This window comes from Bufo gargarizans, chromosome 9 (assembly GCF_014858855.1).
Source record: "Bufo gargarizans isolate SCDJY-AF-19 chromosome 9, ASM1485885v1, whole genome shotgun sequence".
NCBI classification, from domain to species: domain Eukaryota; kingdom Metazoa; phylum Chordata; class Amphibia; order Anura; family Bufonidae; genus Bufo; species Bufo gargarizans.
The window spans coordinates 103,009,845-103,033,905 of NC_058088.1; the positions used below are offsets into that span (position 1 = coordinate 103,009,845).

Sequence of the window (24,061 nt, forward strand, 5' to 3'; positions counted from 1 at the left end):
ACCACTTTACAAATCGCTAGTCAGACCACACATGGAGTACTGTGTACAGTTCTGGGCTCCTGTAAACAAGGCAGACATAGCAGAGCTGGAGAGGGTCCAGAGGAGGGCAACTAAAGTAATAACTGGAATGGGGCAACTACAGTACCCTGAAAGATTATCAAAATTAGGGTTATTCACTTTAGAAAAAAGACGACTGAGGGGAGATCTAATTAATATGTATAAATATATCAGGGGTCAGTACAGAGATCTATCCCATCATCTATTCATTCCCAGGACGGTGACTGTGACGAGGGGACATCCTCTGCGTCTGGAGGAAAGAAGGTTTGTACACAAACATAGAAGAGGATTCTTTACGGTAAGAGCAGTGAGACTATGGAACTCTCTGCCTGAGGAGGTGGTGATGGTGAGTACAATAAAGGAATTCAAGAGGGGCCTGGATGTATTTCTGGAGCGTAATAATATTACAGGATATAGTTACTAGAGAGGGGTCGTTGATCCGGGGAGTTATTCTGATTGCCTGATTGGAGTCGGGAAGGAATTTTTTATTCCCCTAAAGTGGGGAAAATTGGCTTCTACCTCAGTTTTTTTTTTGCCTTCCTCTGGATCAACTTGCAGGATGACAGGCCGAACTGGATGGACAAATGTCTTTTTCGGCCTTATGTACTATGTTACTAAACTCACCTTAATCTACTTGAATGCTCAGCCTGGCATGTCTTCTTTCTTTTTTGATGTAAAGGACCTGTGGTGACGTCACTGCGCTCATCACATGGTCCATCACCATGATGGACCATTTGATGAGCGCAGTGACTTCCTCAAAAGGTCCTTTAGCCAGGTGCTGAAGAAAGTAGAAAGAAGAGGAGATCCGCTACACGATCAAGTGGATGGGGCGAGTTAAATTTTAACCCCTAAAGCCACATTTTAGTAAGCATTCTGTATTAAGAATGCTATTATTTCCCCTTATAACCATGTTATAAAAGGGCAAAGAATAAAATCTACAGAACACCTAACCCAAATTTCTGTGTTGGCCTGCCACCTGCCAGCAGGTGGCAGGCCAACATAAGAAATTAGAAATTCAGCTATTACCATGCTTCTCTAGGAAACATGTTAATATAGAATAAATATAATATAAAGTCTTGTAGCCTCAAACACCGGCTACAAAAACATAAAAGTGTAAAAAATATAAATATATAAACATCATGGACATTACCGCGTCCGAAAAACACCCAAGCAATTATAATATAAAAATATTTTTCCAAAAAGTCAAATGGCTGATTCTCTATATTTTCATCGCTTCTCTTACCCAAAATGTCATAAAACGTGATCTAAAAGTCACACACACGCCAAAATGGTAGCAATATAAACTACAGATTGTCCTGCAAAAAATGAGCCTCCACACAGCTCAGTATACATAACTCTAAAAAAAAAAAAAAAGTTATGGGGGGGTGTCAGAATATGGTGATGTTAAAAAAAATAAAAATTTAACGTAAACATAAAAACCTATAAATATGTGGTATTGTTGTAATTATATTGACCCAGAGAATGAAGGGCATAGGTCAATTTTGACGCAAAGGGAACGCCGTAGGGACAAAACCCATTAAAAACTGTGGCGAAATTGCGTTTTTCCCCCCATTCCACTCCATTTTGAACTTTTTTCCCCACTAGCCCCTACATTGTATACTAAATTAAAATGGTGGCATTAGAAAGTACAACTTGTCCCGCAAAAAACAAGTCCTCGTATAGATACGTGAACGGAAAAACGAAAAAAAAAGTTATGGCTCCAGGAAGTTAGGGAGGAAAAATCTAAAAGCCAAAACAAGAAAATGTGAGCGAAATAGATAAATATCCAAAAACGTTAAACTTACTGATTGACATCTGGTGCTTATTCTATGCTTAGGAGTCCAGTAGGCGGTCCCATTAGTGCCTGCCAGCCCCCCTGTGAGTATGCACACAGCGATAGCTGTCAGTTACTGAGAGGTCTGCCCACTAGACTCCTAAAGCACAGAAGGAACATGGATATAAATGAATGAAATTCAAGTACCACTGAATCTTTCCCCTATATATTTATCGGCTCAGGGCACACACCATGTACCAACGTGACAAGGTTCCCTTACCATTTGTCTGCAATGATCCTGCCAGCATTTGTCTATTTTCTTTAGGAACAGAACACTATCCAAAGAATCTGTAAAAAGTCTATTAAGGAAACAAAATCGGATCTAAACATCATGTCACAGAAGTGCTAAAATGACCAATAAAGCATAGTTTACTGTTAATATTCTGCCCATCATCCACCTGGTCCAACAGAGGAACGGCAGTGAATTCCTGACCTCATTATTAGTACAGGAGCAATTCCCAAAACAGATCTATAATGAGGGAACTCCCTAAGGCCCCTTTCACACCGGCGAGAATTCCGCGCGGGTGCAATGCATGGGGTGAATGCACTGAACCCACACTGAATCCAGACCCATTCACTTCGATGGGGCTGTTCAGAAGAGCGGTGATTTTCATGCACCACTTGTGCGTTGCGTGAAAATACGCAGCATGTTCTATAGTTTGTGTTTTTTCGATCTTCATTCAGCAGGACCTGCGCAGTCACCGCGCTCACGATTACGTCAAAGGTCCTTTTGCAGGTCCTGAAAGAAGCAAGACTACGATACCCGCTGCACAATCAAGTGGATGAGGTGAGTACATTTTTTATTTAATTTTTTTAACCCCTCAAGCCACATTTTAGTAAGCATTCTGTATTAAGAATTCTATTATTTTCCCTTATAACAATGTTAGAAGTGAAAATAATGAAATCTACAGAACACCTAACCCAAACCCGAACTTTAGTGGAGAAGTCCGGGTTCGGGTCTGGGTACCACATTCAGTTGTTTTTTTTCACACGCAGAAAAAAACTGACTGCAATTGCGTGCCTACTCGCACGGGTTTGCCGCAATGCGCACGCGACGCACCCGGAGCAAATCCGGGACGCCCGTGTGAAAGAGGCCTAACATACAAGGGAAAATTCACCTGGATGCGAGCCAAGAAGTTACCTCAGATTTCAAGGGAATCTGTCACCAGCGACTTGCCTATCAAGCCGTTTGCATAGACACATAGCTGTGGTTCACCTGATTAAGAGGTACCTGCTTTACATACACAATCCAAGCGACAGAAACATACCAGATGTTTCCCATATCAGAAAAACTGCACACAAAGTAAAAAGGATATTCTCTGAACTGGTGAATTTGTGCTTTGATGTGGTCCTCGCATATCTGTCTTAATTGTTTGTAGAGATTTGCAGAAATCTTGTAAGAGCAAAGGTTTTCAACAGCCTAAAATTAAAGATGAAACAGATTAATATTCCCCACGAAAAAAAACAAATATAGGAAAATATATTTTTTTCACTGATAAAAGGCGCACAGGGATCTGCTGCAGAAATCCAATGGTCAGCTTCAGAACAACGGGCAAGGTGCGAAATGTAACGCTTCCGTCTACAAGAGATTTATTCCCTCATCTTAGACCTCACGCACACGACCACAGGCATTTTGTGGTCCACAAACACGTATACCGTCCGTGTTGCATCAGCATTTTTGGCGGACCTGTTGACTTTAATGGTTCCATGGTCCATATTTTGTGGCCAAGTATGGGACATGTTCTATCCTTCTGCGGAACGGACATATGGATGTGGAATGAATTGGTGCCTTGTAATGTTGGAAGTAAGAAGAGTCATCGGCAGGAACAAAGTGTTTAGTGTCACATGATCTGCTGATGTAGGGCTGCAGCTAACGATTATTTGAATAATCGATTAGTTGCCGATTAATTTCTACGATTAATCGATTAATCGGAAAAAACGACAAAATTACAAAACAGAGAGGTTTATATGATCTTACTTGAAAAATTATGTTCAAAGGCCATATTAAAACAAATTGTGGACGGCGTAGTTATGGAGAGGGGGATCTGTGGACGGCGTAGTTATGGAGAGGGGGATCTGTGGACGGCGTAGTTATGGAGAGGGGGATCTGTGGACGGCGTAGTTATGGAGAGGGGGATCTGTGGACGGCGTAGTTATGGAGAGGGGGATCTGTGGACGGCGTAGTTATGGAGAGGGGGATCTGTGGACGGCGTAGTTATGGAGAGGGGGATCTGTGGACGGCGTAGTTATGGAGAGGGGGATCTGTGGACGGCGTAGTTATGGAGAGGGGGATCTGTGGACGGCGTAGTTATGGAGAGGGGGATCTGTGGACGGCGTAGTTATGGAGAGGGGGATCTGTGGACGGCGTAGTTATGGAGAGGGGGATCTGTGGACGGCGTAGTTATGGAGAGGGGGATCTGTGGACGGCGTAGTTATGGAGAGGGGGATCTGTGGACGGCGTAGTTATGGAGAGGGGGATCTGTGGACGGCGTAGTTATGGAGAGGGGGATCTGTGGACGGCGTAGTTATGGAGAGGGGGATCTGTGGACGGCGTAGTTATGGAGAGGGGGATCTGTGGACGGCGTAGTTATGGAGAGGGGGATCTGTGGACGGCGTAGTTATGGAGAGGGGGATCTGTGGACGGCGTAGTTATGGAGAGGGGGATCTGTGGACGGCGTAGTTATGGAGAGGGGGATCTGTGGACGGCGTAGTTATGGAGAGGGGGATCTGTGGACGGCGTAGTTATGGAGAGGGGGATCTGTGGACGGCGTAGTTATGGAGAGGGGGATCTGTGGACGGCGTAGTTATGGAGAGGGGGATCTGTGGACGGCGTAGTTATGGAGAGGGGGATCTGTGGACGGCGTAGTTATGGAGAGGGGGATCTGTGGACGGCGTAGTTATGGAGAGGGGGATATGTGCACTGTTATGGGCATAACAGTGCACAGATCCCTTTCCTCATAACAGTGCACAGACCCCCCTTCCCATAGCAGTGCCATACACAGACCCCCCCCTCCTCCCCATAGCAGTGCTATACACAGACCCCCCTCCCCATAGCAGTGCCATAGACAGATCCTCCCCCCTCCCCATAGCAGTGCTATACACAGACCCCCCCTTCCCATAGCAGTGCCATAGACAGATCCCCCCTCCCCCTTCCCCCTAACAGCCCCGGCCCAGATGCTTGCATCTTTATTTTACCTTTTTACAATGACGCTCCCGCTCCTGTAACAGCCAGGCAGAGCGGACGGCGGCGTAACGTCACTCAATCACGTGACGCGCCTGCTCCGCCCACTTCATGAATGAAGGAGGCGGAGCAGGCGTGTCACGTGAGTGAGTGACGTTACGCCGCCGTCCGCTCTGCCTGGCTGTTACAGGAGCGGGAGCGTCATTGTAAAAAGGTAAAATAAAGATGCAGCGACCGCCCGCCCGCCCGAATAGCAACGAATCGGCGATTATTCGATAACTGGATTCGTCGACAACGAATCCAGTTATCGAATATAATCGATTACATCGATTAATCGTTGCAGCCCTATGCTGATGTCAGGACACATCTCACTGCCCTAAGGAACGATGGAACAGCAGACACATGACAAACCAAACTATCCAAAAGAGGACCAGGAGCTAGAGCAATCAATGAAATACACTTTAGGGTCCATTCACACGTCCATAGGTGTTTTGCTGTCTGCAAATTTTGGATCCGCAAAACACGAACACTGCAATGTGCGTTCCACAATTTGCGGACCGCACATCGCCGGCACCATAATAGAAAATAGCAATTGCGGACAAGAACAGGACATGTTCTATATATATATATATATATATATATATATATATATATATATTTTATTTTTTTATTTTTCGGGAACGGAATTGCGGATCCGGAAATGCGGATGCGGACAGCACATAGCATCTGTTCCGGCCCCATTGAAAATGAATAGGTCCACAAAATCCGTAACGGATCTGGAAAAAAATTGCAGGCGTGTGAATGGGCCCTTAGAGTGAAAAGGAGTTTATGACACAACCCCTTTAAAATCTAAGTGTCAATGTTAATGGTGAAAAATAAATGTAAAACAATTAAAACTCAGCTTCATTAAATCAAAGTTTTTGAGAAGTTGCTTAAAGGGGGTTGTCTCACTTCAGTAAGTGTCATTTATCATGTAGAGAAAGTTACTACAAGCCACTGACTAATGTATTTTGATTGTACATATTGCCTCCTTTGCTGGCTGGATTTATTTTTCCATCACATTATACACTGCCCGTCTCCATGGCTAGCCCTGCTTTCTCTGACAGCTTCTAGATTAGCGTAAAGCAGCGATCTCTCCTAGGGCGTTTATAAATGCTGTGTAGAGATAGGTGCCGACCACCCGACAAATATAGTCAACAGGTGGTCAGCAAGGAGTTAACAATTCTCAAGTTAAATTGAAGTGTTGTAGAAACTGTGGGGTCTAAAATAAAGCACACACACTGTTCTACACGAGTCTCTAGTCTTCAAGTGGTATTCCCACCGTAGAGATTTTTGGCATAGCCACAGTAAATGTCAGATAGGTGCAGGACCCACCTCTCCACAACGAGGTCACCGAACTCCACAGCTAAGGTAGCCACTGGCCGCAGGATCCAGGAGGACAATGAGTAGATACGTGGCCACACATGTCCATGGATCTCTATTTTCTTCTATGGGAGTTCAGGAACCCCTGATTTGGGGTAGGTTTCAGAAGTGGAACTCACATCTACAAGACATTTACGCCACATCATGTGGATATGCCCCAAGTGTCTAATGTCCAGCTTCCATGCTGCCAGACGTAACATTCGTCCACTGGTACAGGAAGCGTCACTAGGTGAAGAGATGTGTATATGGCATCCCCTTCATCTAAAAGGTCTTCAGTAGGTACCATATCTATAGTGAACTCATTCACTCACCTGGTATAATTCTTCTAAGTTGTATTTTATTGAAGTGCTATTTTCAATGGCATCAACTGCTTCTTTCAGCTTCTGCCAGGTCTCGTCAGTGTAGTTCTCAGGAAGTTTGGGTTTTTCTGCAAATAAAGAATATAAAAAACAAAAAAAAACAAAAAAAACATTATATATTCATATTCAACAGTGGATTTCCTACAATGATGAGGCAAGAACAGCTGTGTACGGACAACAAGAACTTACAAAAATATCAAAGGCAAAGTCTGGCCATTGCTTCAGGTTGAATTTTTCTGTATGGCAATATACATCGGGGCCAAATAACCTCACAAGTCTCACAGATTACTGGCCTGAATCCACCATTATCATCAATACTTTACTAACGCATTTCAGATCCAGTCACATTATGTGCACAGAGGAGGCAAACATATGTAGGCCAAAGCTTTAAAATGACCATACAGCTTAGGCTACTTTCACATTAGCGTTCGGGGCTCCGCTTGTGAGTTCCGTTTGAAGGGGCTCACAAGCGGCCCCGAACGCATCCGTCCAGCCCTAATGCATTCTGAGTGGATGCGGATCCGCTCAGAATGCATCAGTCTGGCACCGTTTGGCCTCCGCTCAGCAGGCGGACACCTGAACGCTGCTTGCAGCGTTCAGGTGTCCGCCTGGCCGTGCGAAGGCAAACGGATCCATCCAGACTTACAATGTAAGTCAATAGGGACGGATCCGTTTGAATTTGACACTATTTGGCTCAATTTTCAAACGGATCCGTCCCCCATTGACTTTCAATGTAAAGTCTGGACGGATCCGTCTGAGTAACTTTCACACTTAGAATTTTTTCTACAATATAATGCAGACGGATCCGTTCTGAACGGAGCCACCGTCTGCATTATATGAGACTGATGCAGACCCCAGACGGATCCGCTCTGAACGCAAGTGTGAAAGTAGCCTAAAAGGGGTTTCCCGCGCTAACAATACCAAACACAAGTATTATGATTACGGGGTCCGACTGCCAGGACCCCTAGCAACCACAAGAAGGCAGGTCCCATCATACCAGAGCGGTGCTGCACATGTATGACTACCACTCCCCTCATTTCTATGGGGCTAGAAGTGAACAGAGCAGTGGTCACACATGTGCACTGGCACTTCATTCTCACTTCAGGACCGGCATGTTCATGGTTTTTGGAGGTCCCAGCGGTAGGACCCCCAGCAATCAGATACGTCTTCCTTCTGGATAGGGGATAACCCAGTCAATCCATGTTCGTGCGACAATCAGGAGAGAGACCATTATCTCACGTGTCTGCCCATCCTCAGGCCGCGGTGGACGGTCTGCTAGGAGACACTGCTGCACTTTCCATCATATTTGCCAGACAAAAAGGCAGCATGCTATTTTAGGGGGTAAAATGACAAACACCATGTTGGAAACCAGTGAAACCTACTAAAGCGCACCTAACCTTTCAACAAACTATGCATTAATCAATAGTACAGTGTCCATCATGCAATATCATCAGGGAGGCATCTGACTGGCTCCAAACCCGTTGCAAAAATCTGCATTGTGAACATAGCCCAATTGTTCAACTTCCCTGCAGTGCTCCCAGTGGACATTAAATAATACCGGAATAGCACAACAGTCATAAGGATAGAGGCTCCGGAATTGGTATTACATGGGGGATGCATGACGCTATTAAAACAGGCCTGTGACAGGTCCTCTTTGAAGGGGTTTTCTGTCATTCGTAAAAGGGTTGTCTCACTTCAGCAAGTGGCATTTATTATGTAAACCGTTAATAAAAGGCACTTACTAATGTATTGTGATTTTCCATATTGCTTCCTTTGCTGGCTAGACTCATTTTTCCATCACATTATGCATCGCTCGTTTCCATGTTTATGACTAGGGTTGTCACGATACCAAAATTTTGATTCGGTTTCGATACGCGATACCATTCGATACCACACAAAAAATAAATAAATAAAGCCTTTTATGGAACGTCTGGCCCATAATAGAACAGTCCTATTCTATTTTTGGGGGGGACAAGGTGACAAAAACAATGGCGGTTTTTTCCTGTTTTGGTGTTCACCACATAAGAGATTACATTTTTTTTTTTTCTGACGAGGCGAATAAATATGTTTATTTATTGTTTATATGTTTTATATGTAAAATTGGGAGAGAGTGATTTTTTTTTAAAACTTTATTAGTTTATTTAATAACCATTAGCCCTTGGGGCTAGAACCTGGGATCTTGCGGATCCGGGCAGCACATCATGCGGCCCCATAGAAATGAATGGGTCTGCAATTCCGTTCCGCAAAATGCAGAACAGAATTGCGGACGTGTGAATGGACCCTTAGGATGAATAGGACCTCACACTGTCCCTGCTGCCCTGTGCATAGTGCATACAGCAGCAGGGAGCCGACTATGGCAGCCAGGGCTTCAGTAGCATCCTGGCTGCCATGGTAACCGATCGGAGACCCAGGATTACACTGCTAGCACTGCTCCACCAATGAAGAGGAGGGAACCCAATGACTAATACTAGGGGGACGCGCTGCGCCACCAATTAAGATAACTAACCTTTTAACACAAATACAGAAGGCGGGTGGCGGCGGCAGAACAACATACCCGGCACCTGACCTCTATGACACGGGGAGCTGCGATCCGCGGTACATGTGGCACCTGAGGGGTCAAATGCCGCTGATCGCAGCTCCCTGTCAGAGGTCGGGTGCCAGCTATGTGATTCTGCTGCTGGCACCTGCCACCTGTTTTTGTATTAATGGTTTAGTTCATCATTGGTGGCACAGTGGCCACAGCCCCTCCCCTCCTTCGCCGCTCTCTCCTCTCATTGGTGGTAGCGGCACAGGGGAGAGAGTGTGACTCCTTCTCCCCTGTGCTGCTGAAGGAACATAGAGCGCACAGAGCAGTGCGCAACATGTTCTCTGATACTAGGCTGCGCAGTAGTGCAAAAAGGTAAAAGCCAAATCTCGGTATTGAATTGATCTGGGTACAAAAGTATCAATAATTCGAAACCCAGTGCAACCCTAGTTATGACCACTCTGTAATCCAGGCCGGAGCTTTTTCCTTTAGGCCTCATGCACACGACCGTTGTGTGTATCCGTGGCCGTTGTGCCGTTTTCCGTTTTTTTCGCGGACCCATTGACTTTCAATGGGTCCGTGGAAAAATCGGAAAATGCACCGTTTTGCAGCCGAGGCCGTGATCCGTGTATCCTGTCCGTCAAAAAAATAAGACCTGTCCTATTTTTTTGACGGACAACGGTTCACGGACCCATTCAAGTCAATGGGTCCGTGAAAGAACACGGATGCACACAAGATTGGCATCCGTGTCCGTGATCCGTAGGTTGCTTTCATACAGACGGATCCGAAGATCCGTCTGCATAAAAGCTTTTTCAGATCTAAGTTTTCACTTCGTGAAAACTCATATCCGACAGTATATTCTAACACAGAAGCGTTCCCATGGTGATGGGGACGCTTCTAGTTAGAATACACTACAAACTGTGTACATGACTGCCCCCTGCTGCCTGGCAGCACCCGATCTCTTACAGGGGGCCGTGATCAGCACAATTAACCCCTTCAGGTGTGGCACCTGAAGGGGTTAATTGTACTATCATATCCCCCTGTAAGAGCTCAGGGCTGCCAGGCAGCAGGGGGCAGACCCCCCCCTCCCTAGTTTGAATATCATTGCTGGCCATTGCGGCCCCCCCCCACCTCCCTCCCTCTATTGTAATAATAGCTTGGTGGCCAGTGTGCGCCCCCCCTCTATTGTAATAAATCGTTGGTGGCACAGTGTGCACCCCCCATCGCCCCCCCTCCCTCTATAGCAGTAACAACATTGGTGGCCAGTGTGCGGCCTCCCATCGCCCCCCCCCATCATTGGTGGCAGTGTAGTTCCGATCGGAGTCCCAGTTTAATCGCTGGGGCTCCGATCGGTAACCATGGCAACCAGGACGCTACTGCAGTCCTGGTTGCCATGGTTACTTAGCAATAGTACAATAGTAGAAGATTCATAGTTACCTGCTTGCTGCTGCGATGTTCGTGTCCGGCCGGGAGCTCCACCTACTGGTAAGTGACAGGTCTGTGCGGCGCATTGCTAAATGAACTGTCACTTACCAGTAGGAGGAGCTCCCGGCCGGTCACAGACATCGCAGCAGCAAGCAGGTAAGTATGAATCTTCTACTATTGTACTATTGCTAAGTAACCATGGCAACCAGGGCTGCAGTAGTTTCCTGGTTGCCATGGTTACCGATCGGAGCCCCAGCGATTAAACTGGGACTCCGATCGGAACTACACTGCCACCAATGATGGGGGGGGGCGATGGGAGGCCGCACACTGCCACCAATGTTGTTACTGCTAAAGAGGGAGGGGGGGGGCCGATGGGGGGCGCACACTGTGCCACCAACGATTTATTACAATAGAAGGGGGGAGGGGGGGCGATGGGGGGCGCACACTGTGCCACCAACGATTTATTACAACAGAGGGAGGGAGGGGGGCGGGCGATGGGGGGCGCACACTGTGCCACCAACGATTTATTACAATAGAGGGAGGGAGGGGGGTTAGGCCGCACTGGCCACCAATGATATTCAAACTGGGGAGGGGGCGGGGGGGGTCTGTCCCCTGCTGCCTGGCAGCCCTGATCTCTTACAGGGGGATATGATAGTACACCTGAGGAGTTAATTGTGCTGATAACGGCCCCCTGTAAGAGATCGGGTGCTGCCAGGCAGCAGTCATGTACACAGTTTGTAGTATATTCTAACCTGAAGCGTCCCCATCACCATGGGAACGCCTCTGTGTTAGAATATACTGTCGGATCTGAGTTTCACAATGTAGCTCATATTCGACAGTATATTCTAACATAGAGGCGTTCCCATGGTGATGGGGACGCTTCAAGTTAAAATATACCATCGGATTGGAGAAAACTCCGATCCGATGGTATAAAAGAACTCCAGACTTTACATTGAAAGTCAATGGGGACGGATCCGTTTGAAATGGCACCATATTGTGTCAACGTCAAACGGATCCGTCCCCATTGACTTGCATTGTAATTCAGGACGGATCCGTTTGGCTCCGCACGGCCAGGCGGACACCAAAACGACTTTTTTTTCATGTCTGTGGATCCTCCAAAAATCAAGGAAGACCCACGAACGAAAAAACGGTCACGGATCACGGACCCCGTTTTTGCGGACCGTGAAAATAAACTGTCGTGTGCATGAGGCCTTAGTGTGCAAGCATGGCCACCAATGCTGAACTGAAGGGTAGCCATGGAAACGAGCAGTGTATAATGTGATAGAAAAATGAATCCAGCCAGCAAAGGAAGCAATATGGACAATCACAATACATTAGTAAGTGCCTTGTATTAACTTTCTCTACATAATAAATGTGATTTGCTGAAGTGACACAACCCCTTTAAGGCAGTATTGGGAGGGCAGCATTCCCTGCTCGCTGGTGGAGACTGCTGCCATTACATGCAGCGATCTCCTCTGCAGCATGTAGAAAAGCAATCACTATGCCATCGCTCGTCCACATGCTGCATAGTGGTTTCTGGCGGCAGATCGCTATTAGACACCACGTTCCGCTGCCTGCAAACAATAATATTTTTAGCATGTCAAAAATTTTTGATTACCCGAAGAACGAGCGTTTGCTTGTTCATCGGGCAATCGGCAGCAGTAGTACACTGCAAGACGATCGCTAAGAAGCATTCAAACGACAAACACCAGTTAGCGATCATCTGCTGAAAAATCGGCAGGTGTAATACAGGCTTTACACTGATGGCCTGTCCATATCCGACACACCGCACCCATGCTGGTCAGCTGCTTTGAAGTAAAGCTGGCAATACATTTGAGATAATGATCGGCTGGGATTGTTCGTACAATCTATTCCACCAACTAAACTGGCCGCCCAGGGAGTCTGTTTTTTATAAAAACTGACTCCCTGGTACTTGAGCACAATGGCAGATGATCGGCTAAATTCAGCCAATCACGCCATCAACATCCAGAGTCGGCAAGTAAACGGCTGAAGTTTTGCAGCATGGCGGATTACCTTCTCGTCAGACAAGAGTCTTCCGTTACGAACAATCATTCATGCTAGTTCTTCAAACGACACTTAGACAGAATGGCCAACATTAGCCAATCCGGCCAATTTTAATCTCATGTGTATGGGCTTCTTAACTCCAGTGCTGGAAAAAGGCACCAGAACTACATACAGTGCTGCCCATAATTATTCATACCCCTGGCAAATTTTGACTTTGTTACTTTTATTCAACCAGCAAGTAATTTTTTGACTGGAAATGACATAGGTGTCTCCCAAAAGATAAGACGATGTACAAGAGGAATTATTGTGGGAAAAAAAACATTTCTCAGCTTTTATTTACATTTGAGCAAAAAGTGTCCAGTCCAAAATTATTCATACCCTTCTCGATAATCAATAGAAAAGCCTTTATTGGCTATTACAGCAATCAAACGCTTCCTATAATTGCAGACCAGCTTTTTGCATGTCTCCACAGGTATTTTTGCCCATTCATCTTTAGCAATGAGCTCCAAATCTTTCAGGTTGGAGGGTCTTCTTGCTATCACCCTGATCTTTAGCTCCCTCCACAGATTCTCAATTGGATTTAAGTCTAGACTCTGGCTGGGCCACTCCAAAACGCTAATGTTGTCTGCTAACCATTTCTTCACCACTTTTGCTGTGTGTTTTGGGTCCTTGTCATGCTGAAATGTCCACTGGTGCCCAAGGCCAAGTTTCTCTGCAGACTGCCTGATGTTGTCGTTGAGAATCCTCATGTATTGCTCCAGGTTCCCTGGTCCATTGGCTGAAAAACACCCCCGAAGCATTAGGTTCCCACCACCATGTTTGACAGTGGGGATGGTGTTCTTTGGGTTGAAGGCTTCTTTTTTTACGCCAAATGAAGGAAACATCACTGTGACCAAACAATTCAATTTTTGTTTCATCTGACCATAACACAGAAGACCAGAAGTCGTATTTTGTGCCAGATGAGCTTTTGCAAATGCCAAGCCAACTTCTGTGTGCCCTATCTGGAGAAGTAGAACCCAGCAGTGTGCAGTGTCCGTTGTATTGTCTGCCTTGAGACATTGCCACCAGCAGAGCCCAGATTCACCAGGATGGCCTTGGTGGTGATCCTTGGATCCTTTTGGCTTCCGAACAACGTCCTCTGAGATTTTCCACAGTGCGGAACATATATTTACCTATGTATTTTTTGCTCAAAGGTAAATTAAAGCTGAGAAATGATGCTTCTTGTACATCGTCGTATTATCTTTTGGGAGACACCTATGTCATTTCCCATCAAAAAATTACTTGCTAGTTGAATAAAAGTAACAAAGTCAAAATTTGCCAGGGGTATGAATAATTATGGGCAGCACTGTAGCATCTAGGGAACGGCTGCCACACATCAGTGTTTGGTCAGTGATTGCGAGCCAGAACCAGGTGCAGATCTTTCCTGGTTTGGGCTCACAATCACTGATGTGTGAAAGCAGCCTTACATCGTGGACAGTGCCGCTGAGGTCCAGCGCTGGAGCTACTCCCAGACAGCGGGACCACCTGGGGTGCGGGATGTCAGACCGCTGCTGGGTATGGATGGCCCATCAATAGAAAAATCTCTACATGACGTAGAAAACATTTATTGTTCCATCCAAAAGCTAAGGCCGAGTTCACACTTCAATGATTTCCATCAGTTGTTATTTCCAATAACTGAGGTGAGAACTCGGCCGGTATATCTGTCAAGCTTGTTGGCCGTTTCCAGTAACAACCAGCAGAATTACGAGTGCAGCTCTGAACTGAAATTCTGCCTGTAACGTAGGACCAGTCAATGACATGCAATGCAATGGATTTGCGGTTACTCAAAAACCATCCCTCTAATGAGGGGCCCCACAAAGTGCGCCCATTCCCAGGCAGGACACCAGGGGCCACGTGTTACCTTTAAAGTTCTTGATGACTAACTTCTTGGCTGAGCCAGGCTTGGTGTTGGCAAAGCTGGAGACAGGAGAGGCTTTGGTGAGCCCGTTGGCATGATGCCCCGCGGCCACTGGAGAGATGAGCATACTTTTACTCCTCAGGGGCTGGGGCGTAGAGGAGGAGGAGGAGGGGGACTCCTCAGCCATCTTTACATCGAGTCCTAGAAAGTCCAGAGTGTCCTCAAACCTCAGCTTCTTCTGGATGTGGTTGGAGCTCTTGGGTGGGGAGATGGGGTCGAAATCGTCCTTGTCGGTGACGCTACTGCTGCTGTTGGCGAGCTTCCTCTTCTTGCTGGTTCCCTCTGCCTTGACCTCCTGGCTGGGAGGGTTGGGGGACGATAAACCTGTGGGGAACATGAACACAGCAGACATAGAAGAGCTGCAGCAATGGCTCCCGCCCCGAGCTCCGGAGACTCCACTTTCTGCTTGTTTATTGTCACAAGAAAAGGCACCAAAGATGGCCTCACTTCCTCTCTCAAGGCATCTCGGGTAGAGCGGTCCCGAAGACACTACCGGCGCCCACCTCCCCCCCAACCCGGTGACATAACCTACCGGAAGGGCTGGCGGCGAGGTCTTTCATAATGCCCGACCGTGCGGGCCTCATCCGTCGCCTGGCCCTCGCCGAGCTGCCGATCTGATTGGTCCAGGCGGGGAGTTGGAGAACTGGGAGGGAGAGAGCAGGGACACTAGCGAGCGGGGGAAGGGGCGGGGCCGCGGCTGATGACGTCACATTGGCGGAGCCACGTGACGTGAGATCATCAGCGTGCTGCAAAGTGCAAAGCGTCTCCCGTCAGCCGGTGAGTGCACACTGGCTGCGGCTTTCTCGGAAAGACGCAGAATGTGTCACGTGGCTTATGTGAAACGCTCTATAATACACAATAAACATGTATCGAGCTCCAGTATCTGATCCGTCCTTCATCGTTCAGGTCTGGTCTGTGCCAACAGAGAGGTGTACATGTCATCCACTACCTACCTCCTATTTGGGAGGCTGTCATTTATCGCATATACGCATACAGCTCTGTTCACATTGTCAAAATCCACCGCATATTCCGTGGCAGTTTCAATGCTTGGGATCCGCAGACTCCGGTCCAGCGTTCCCGGGGTGTCGAACGCCACGCAATCTGAACTAAAATCTCTGGAGAAAAATTCGCTGTGTGAACATACCCCAGCGGTCAGCAACCTTTAGCACTTCAGCTTGTGTGAAACTACAACTCCCAGCCTGCACATCGGTTTGTATTGGGCCCCATTATCAACCAATCAGATCTCAGATTTAACCCCTTTGGAACCTTACGATTATCATTTATTTTGAGTTTGCGTTTCCGTTTTTCACTCCCTGCCTTCCTAGAGCCGGAACTTTTTTATTTTTCCGTTCACATAGCCATATGAGGGCTTGTTTTGTTTGTACTTTCTAATGCACTCTGCAGTCTCACTAAACCCTCAAACTGATTTTAAAATTGAGAGATTAGTCAACATGTCCTACGGTGTAGAACATGTCTAAGCCCGGGCACCACGTCAAGGTTTCTCAAGTAGCCCGGGCTACTTGAGAAACCTTGACGTGGTGCCCGGGCTTAGACATGTTCTACACCGTAGGACATGTTGACTAATCTCTCAATTTTAAAATCAGTTTGAGGGTTTAGTGAGACTGCAGAGTGCACCTGTATTTGTTATTGTTTTGTTACATTGTTATATTGATTATGACATACGCACTTGTTACCTTGTGTGAGATGTCTATTGTGGTACTTGTGGTTCGCCGCGGGCATCCTCCACCGTATGCATTTTGCTGGGGATCGCCATTAGCAACGGGCCACAAATGCAGGATTTGCTCCCCTGTGTATATGCACGACTGCATGTGGGTTTGAGCACCTCCTGCTAATGCCACCCTGTCTTTTTGTTTGTACTTTCTAATGGCTTCATTTAAAGGGGTTGTCCGGGTGACATACCCTTATTTTCACCCCGGCAGCCCCCCTGAGCCTAGCATCGGAGCATCTCTACCCGAGATGCTCTTTTGTTTTCAATAACACACTGCCGGGCGGTAACTTCCGCCCAGCAGTGTGTTCGGTGACGTCACCGGCTCTGAGGGGCGGGCTTTATCTCTGCCCTAGCCGTTTTACTGGCTAGGGCAGAGCCAAATCCCGCCCATCAGTGCCGGTGACGTCACCGGGGTTCCTGTCAGCCCCATAGAGAGCCCCGGTACGTCACCGGATCTCCCAAAAATACCTTTGCCCTGCGCAATTTAGTGCAGGGCAAAGGAGAGCATCGGAGCATGAACTGCTCCGATGCTCATGTCAGGGGGGCTGCCGTGGTGAAAATGGAGGGATGTCCGGGTTCAGCTCTGAACCTGGACAACCCCTTTAACGTTGCACACAATGTAGTGGGAAACTGGGGAAAAAATTACAAATGGAGTGGGATTGGGAAAATAAACACGATTCCTCCACAGTTTTATGGGTTTTACCTCCATGACGTTCCTGTAAGGTAATACTGACCTGTTCCCTACACTCTTCAGGTCAGTACATTCACAACAATACCTCATTTATATAGTTTTTCTTGTGTTTTAAATACTGAAAAAAATAAAAACCTTTGGAAAAAATGTATTTTTTCTTTTCAAAATCGCCATAATCTGATCTCCATAACTTTTTTACATTTATGTCGCCAGAGCTGTGTGGGGGCTAATTTTTTGCTGGATGACCTGTACTTTTTATTGATACTTTGGATATTGCTACTTGATACCACTGATATTTTGGAGTGTGTATGCCCTTTTTATTACTTTGTATTACATTTGTTTGGGAGGTGGAGCGATGAAAAAAACTGTAAATCGGCTACTTTGATTTTATTTATTACCATACGGGATAAACACATTTATATTTTAATAGTTTGGGCATTTTGGGACATAGCAGTGCAAATTTTTGGCTTTTTTTGGTTTACTTTTATTTTGGGGAAAGGGGGTTATTTTAAAAGGGTTTTCCAAGATTTAAATACTGATGACCTCTGGCTAGGTCATCAGTATCTGATCGGCGAGTGTCTGACACCTGGGACCCCCACCGATCAGCTGTTTGAGAAGGGATCAGTGCTCCTGTGAGCGCCGCGGCCCTCTCCGTGCTCTCCCAGCACACTGCCATACACTGTATGGTGGCTGTGCTTGGTATTGCACCCAGCCCCCACTGATGAGATCCTGATGACCTATCCAGAGGATAAGTCATCAGCATTTAAGTTTAGGAACTTTTACATTTTTCTTTTTCACTTTCCTTTACACTCTTAGGGCTCATGCACACAAACGTTTTTTGTGTTCAGTATACTGGCCGTTTTTTGAGTTCAGTATGTGTTACTTATACTGAACCAATCATTTCAATGGGTCAGCAAAAAAAACTGAAGTGTTTCCGTGTGCATTCCATTTCCATATTTCCGTTTTTCGGTTCTGTTCAAAAATAGAACATGTCCTATTATTGCCCACAAATCACGTTCCGTGGCTCCATTCAAGTCAATGGGTTCGCAAAAAAAAAAAAAAGGAACACATACGGAATGTACTCTGTATGTCTTCCGTATACATTCAGTTTTTGCGGAAACCATCTATTGGACATTTTATGCCCAGCCCAATTTTTGTAATCTATGTAATTACTGTATACTGTACATGCCATACAGACAAACGGAACCGGAAACACTACTAAAACAAAAGACAGAAAAACTGATCCGTTAAAAACAGCCCGCAAAACACTGAAAAAGCCATACGGTCATGTGCATGAGCCCTTTTTAAGCAGCACCTAGCTACCAGACTAGTATGCAGTAGATATGCGCTCAGATATGCAGTACATACATACCACACTAGTATGATCTAGATGTGTGCTCAGATATGCAGTACATACATACCAGACTAGTATGATCTAGATGTGCGCTCAAACATGCAGTACATACATACCAGACTAGTATGATCTAGATGTGCGCTCAAATATGCAGTACATATATACCAGACTAATATGATCTAGATGTGCGCTCAGATATGCAGTACATACATACAAGACTAGTATGATCTAGATGTGCGCTCAGATATGCAGTACATACATACAAGACTAGTATGATCTAGATGTGCGCTAAGATATGCAGTACATACATACCAGACTAGTATGATCTTGATGTGCGCTCAAGCATGCAGTACATACATACCAGACTAGTATGATCTAGATGTGCGCTCAAATATGCAGTACATATATACCAGACTAATATGATCTAGATGTGCGCTCAGATATGCAGTACATACATACAAGACTTGTATGATCTAGATGTGCGCTCAGATATGCAGTACATACATACAAGACTAGTATGATCTAGATGTGCGCTCAGATATGCAGTACATACATACAAGACTAGTATGATCTAGATGTGCGCTCAGATATGCAGTACATACATACAAGACTAGTATGATCTAGATGTGCGCTCAAATATGCAGTACATACATACAAGACTAGTATGATCTAGATGTGTGCTCAGATATGCAGTACATACATACTAGACTAGTATGATCTAGATGTGCGCTCAAATATGCAGTACATACATACCAGACTAATATGATCTAGATGTGCGCTCAAATATGCAGTACATACATACAAGACTAGTATGATCTAGATGTGCGCTCAGATATGCAGTACATACATACCTGACTAGTATGATCTAGATGTGCGCTCAAATATGCAGTACATACATACTAGACTAGTATGATCTAGATGTGCGCTCAAATATGCAGTACATACATACTAGACTAGTATGATCTAGATGTGCGCTCAGATATGCAGTACATACATACCTGACTAGTATGATCTAGATGTGCGCTCAGATATGCAGTACATACATACCTGACTAGTATGATCTAGATGTGCGCTCAAATATGCAGTACATACATACAAGACTAGTATGATCTAGATGTGCGCTCAGATATGCAGTACATACATACCTGACTAGTATGATCTAGATGTGCGCTCAAATATGCAGTACATACATACCAGACTAGTATGATCTAGATGTGCGCTCAAATATGCAGTACATACATACTAGACTAGTATGATCTAGATGTGCGCTCAGATATGCAGTACATACATACCAGACTAGTATGATCTAGATGTGCGCTCAGATATGCAGTACATACATACCAGACTAGTATGATCTAGATGTGCGCTCAAATATGCAGTACATACATACCAGTCTGGTATGATCTAGATGTGCGCTCAGATATGTAGTACATACATACTAGACTAGTATGATCTAGATGTGTGCTCAAATATGCAGTACATACATACCAGACTAGTATGATCTAGATGTGCGCTCAGATATTAAGCACCTACATACCAGACTAGTATGATCTAGATGTGCGCTCAGATATGCAGTACATACATACCTGACTAGTATGATCTAGATGTGCGCTCAAATATGCAGTACATACATACCAGACTAGTATGATCTAGATGTGCGCTCAAATATGCAGTACATACATACCAGACTAGTATGATCTAGATGTGCGCTCAAATATGCAGTACATACATACCAGACTAGTATGATCTAGATGTGCGCTCAGATATTAAGCACCTACATACCAGACTAGTATGATCTAGATGTGCGCTCAGATATGCAGTACATACATACCTGACTAGTATGATCTAGATGTGCGCTCAAATATGCAGTACATACATACCAGACTAGTATGATCTAGATGTGCGCTCAAATATGCAGTACATACATACCAGACTAGTATGATCTAGATGTGCGCTCAAATATGCAGTACATACATACAAGACTAGTATGATCTAGATGTGCGCTCAGATATGCAGTACATATATACCAGACTAGTATGATCTAGATGTGTGCTCAGATATGAAGCACCTACATACCAGTCTGGTATGATCTAGATGTGTGCTCAAATAAGCAGTACATATTCAACGAGCTGCCTCCCCCCAGGGCCCTTTATATCACATACCAGGTTTAGTAGGAATGTCGAGCGGTGTAGTGCGGCCTAAATGTCTCTATATGTGTGTCACGGTGCTCCTACCTGGATAGCGCAGGACCCCAGGCTTTGTCTCCGAAGCAATAAATAGGGGGAATAATTGAGGGATTTGAAAGAATAATTTTAGTCCAGACCTTGAGATAAAGTTCAAAGGCAGCTTTACTTTGCATAAATGTTCTCCAAAACAGTTTACAGGCTTTGTCTTGGTTCCAGCAGGCGTTAGCATAAACTGGCAAGCAAACTCAACTCTGCTGTACTGACAGGCTGGCTGTATAACTCAGCTTCTTCTGGATGCTGCACTTCTTCTCTATAGTCGGACTTAACTTCAGCCAAGGAACTAATCTCCTGGCTCCTGAGGCTTCAGGCTTTAGCCTCCGTGGCCAGCAGAGCTTAAGGTGCTCTGGCTGGCGTGGGCACGTCCAGCACAGACATGCCCTTGCACACCCTTCCCCTAGCTGGGGGTAAGCTAGACCTTACTGAAACAGTTCCCCACCCTTCCTTCAGGAAGTAGGACTAGCCCACTTCTCTCCAGAGGGGGGGTTAGAATGGAATAGTAAGTTCTATTCTATCTACCATAAGATATCTCTGCCGTTTACGCTGCCACCTGCTGGTGAACCAGGCACATTACATGTAATAAACAGGTACATAACAAGATTATGAATGCACATTGTGGAGGACCAGGAAAGACATACATAAAATGACATTGTGCTAAGCATTGTGGGTAGTGCAAGGCATTCTGGGAAAGAGAATCCCAGTCTCCATTTTACAGGACATCAGCAGAGCTGTTCCATGCAGTTCTCCTTCTTAAACTCCACCATCTTTGTGCAAGTATATCTGGTAAGATCTACCTTGTCTCAGGGATATTATGCAGTGATGTTTAGCTAGCTGTAGTGTTACTCAGGGAACATGTTGTAGCTGTTAAATATTAGATATGGAATCCTATGTATAGACAGCCATTTTGGGACATATGCTCAGAGTTAATGTAATGTTGTGGTACATGTTGTTCTATGCTTTCTGCTGTACATGCTATATTTGTATTTGTGACGAAACCAACCTCGCCACGGTGTTTTGGAGGGGGCTGGTTGCCAGCCTCCTGCCTCAGGATTATGGCCCATACTAACTTTAAAGAAGACAGGCCGGCTGCACAGCTTAAATCTGTCTTTGGAATTGTAATTTGTTATGTGAGGGTACCCAGATGGCTAGTTTAATTGTATTCGTGTGGTCTGAGTGCCATTCGCCTAATGATATGCACTCAAACTTGAGCTATCTGGGAATATGTTAAATGTCTGTGGTTGCTGGGAGGGTGTGACAGTGTGTGTTTAAATGGTGATTTCTGTCCTGTTGTCCCCACATGTGTATTGGCGATCTCCCCTTTGTCCTGAGAGATAATTGGATTATTCCTCGGTTGTCTCTGGGGCAGAGAGGAGGAAACCATGATGCATTGTGGGGATGTGTTGTATCTGTTCGGTGTGTCGCAGTCTCCATTCTGGTCCCCTGGGGGCGTGTCCACCAGATGGGGACCTGCATAAATACGGGCGGGTAGCCCTCAATAAAGTGTTCCTGTTTTATCCTTCATCATGTTGAGACTGGTGTTTGGATAACTGATCAAACTGGGGGATTGCTATACGCTGAAGATTTGCTATACTCCCCTGGTATAACTACTAGCTCTTGTAAGAGCTGTTCCTGCTCTCTGGCTGTAGGAGAGGTTCACCCACTGGAGCCTGGAGCCTTGTAGTAGGTCCAGCGTGGGTGGAGGACGGTGAGACCCCAACCAAGCTACGGCGGTTTGTGGGGTCTGCAGTGCGTACGGTGTCAAGTAGAGTGCTTGGAGTCCTCGGAAAGCACTAGGAGCATCTATCGACGGAGGTACCCGGTCGGGGTGCTAGGAGATCCGTTACAGTATTCTTATAGTTTTTTACCAAACAATTGATCACACATCAATACTCCTGTTTTGCCAATAAACAAGTTAGACTACAGAAAACAGTCCTCTTATTTGGAAGACAGGAATGGTTTATACTGAATGTCAGACTGCACACTGTGGGAACGTGTATGAAGACAGAACAGTAAAACAGATGCTAGTCACCAGCGATAGTGGATCTGACTACACGGAGCCACCATTACACATGCGGTCCCGCGTATAAGATTGTAGCGGCTGCCATATAGTCACAAGAAGTGAGAGTGCAGCCCCCAGCAAGTGCAGCACGATCCAGACCACGCCGAAGTCCGTTTCTACATAGACTGAGTCTGCACAAAGACATTAAGCAGCCAGCAAAAGGCACACAATGTCTGCTAGCCAGGCATCATCATACAGGACCATTTCATGAGCAAGCCGCTCTAGCAAGTCCTCAATAAGAGAAAAGGCTGCTCTTGCCCATGCAGAAGCTGAGGCTGAAAAAGTAAGGTCTTACTTTGCTGCACAATAGATGCAACTAAAGAAAGAGAGAGCACGCCGGCAAGCAGCACTGGAAGAAGAAAGTGCGCTGGCAAGCGGCACTGGAAGAAGAGACAGCATGCCTGCAAGCGTCACTGGAAAAACTCTCCGCTGAGAAAGAAGCGGCAGCCACAATAGCCAAAGCAGAGTTCTTAGAAGCCTTGGAGTTCCCCGAATCCGAGAAACACAGCCAAGTACTTGGGCCTGACCAGGATGAACAAGATCCAACACAGAGTGTCTTAGAATACGTCCATCAGCATCCCAAGACAGATAACGACTATGATCCAGTATATCAGCCAGCCTATACAGAGTGTCAAAGATCCTACCTTGAACCACAGTACCTCATGCAGGATGGTATGCGACAAAGAAATGCTGACCACAACTACTGCCTTACAGAAAAAAAGCTACAACCTTCGCTTCAACTTAAAGGGCCACCCTTCGCTTTAGAACGGTATTATACAGACTTCCCTAAGCCAGAAACACCTAAAAGGTATGGTGATACACCACACATGCAGCATAACAACAACACACCGAGTAGTATTGGCGCCAACCAGGCCGCCATGGACTTCGCTAAGTTCTTTGCTAAACGGGAGCTGGTTACCAAAGGACTTATAAAGTTCACCGGTTGCCCTGAGAACTACAGGGCATGGCGAGCCTCCTTCCAAAACGCCATAAGAGACTTAGATCTTTCCTATAGTGAGGAGTTAGATCTCATGGTAAAGTGGCTTATATGCAAGTCTGCTGAACACGGCAAAAGAATCAGAGACATTAACAAACTATCCTGGCAAAGGCCTAAAGATGGTGTGGGAAAGACTTGATGAGTGCTATGGGTCAATAAAAGGTATAGAAAGTTCTTTATTTAAGAGAATTGATAATTATCCCA

The 24,061-nt window shown here is 45.8% G+C and overlaps 1 protein-coding gene across 1 annotated transcript in view; it reads right to left on the reverse strand.

The window, feature by feature from the left end:
* Positions 1–15,450, reverse strand: part of CUL4B (cullin 4B) — a 55,041-nt gene extending 39,591 nt beyond the window's left edge. Inside the window, exons 1-5 of the mRNA XM_044268609.1 lie at positions 15,317–15,450; positions 14,728–15,108; positions 6,806–6,921; positions 3,208–3,311; positions 2,112–2,181 (exon numbers count right to left, since the gene is read on the reverse strand). Of these exons, the coding sequence (XP_044124544.1) occupies positions 2,112–2,181; positions 3,208–3,311; positions 6,806–6,921; positions 14,728–15,108; positions 15,317–15,368 (723 nt within the window). The 5' untranslated portion in view covers positions 15,369–15,450. The remainder of the gene's footprint in view (positions 1–2,111; positions 2,182–3,207; positions 3,312–6,805; positions 6,922–14,727; positions 15,109–15,316) is intronic.
* Between the last annotated feature and the right edge of the window lie 8,611 nt (positions 15,451–24,061).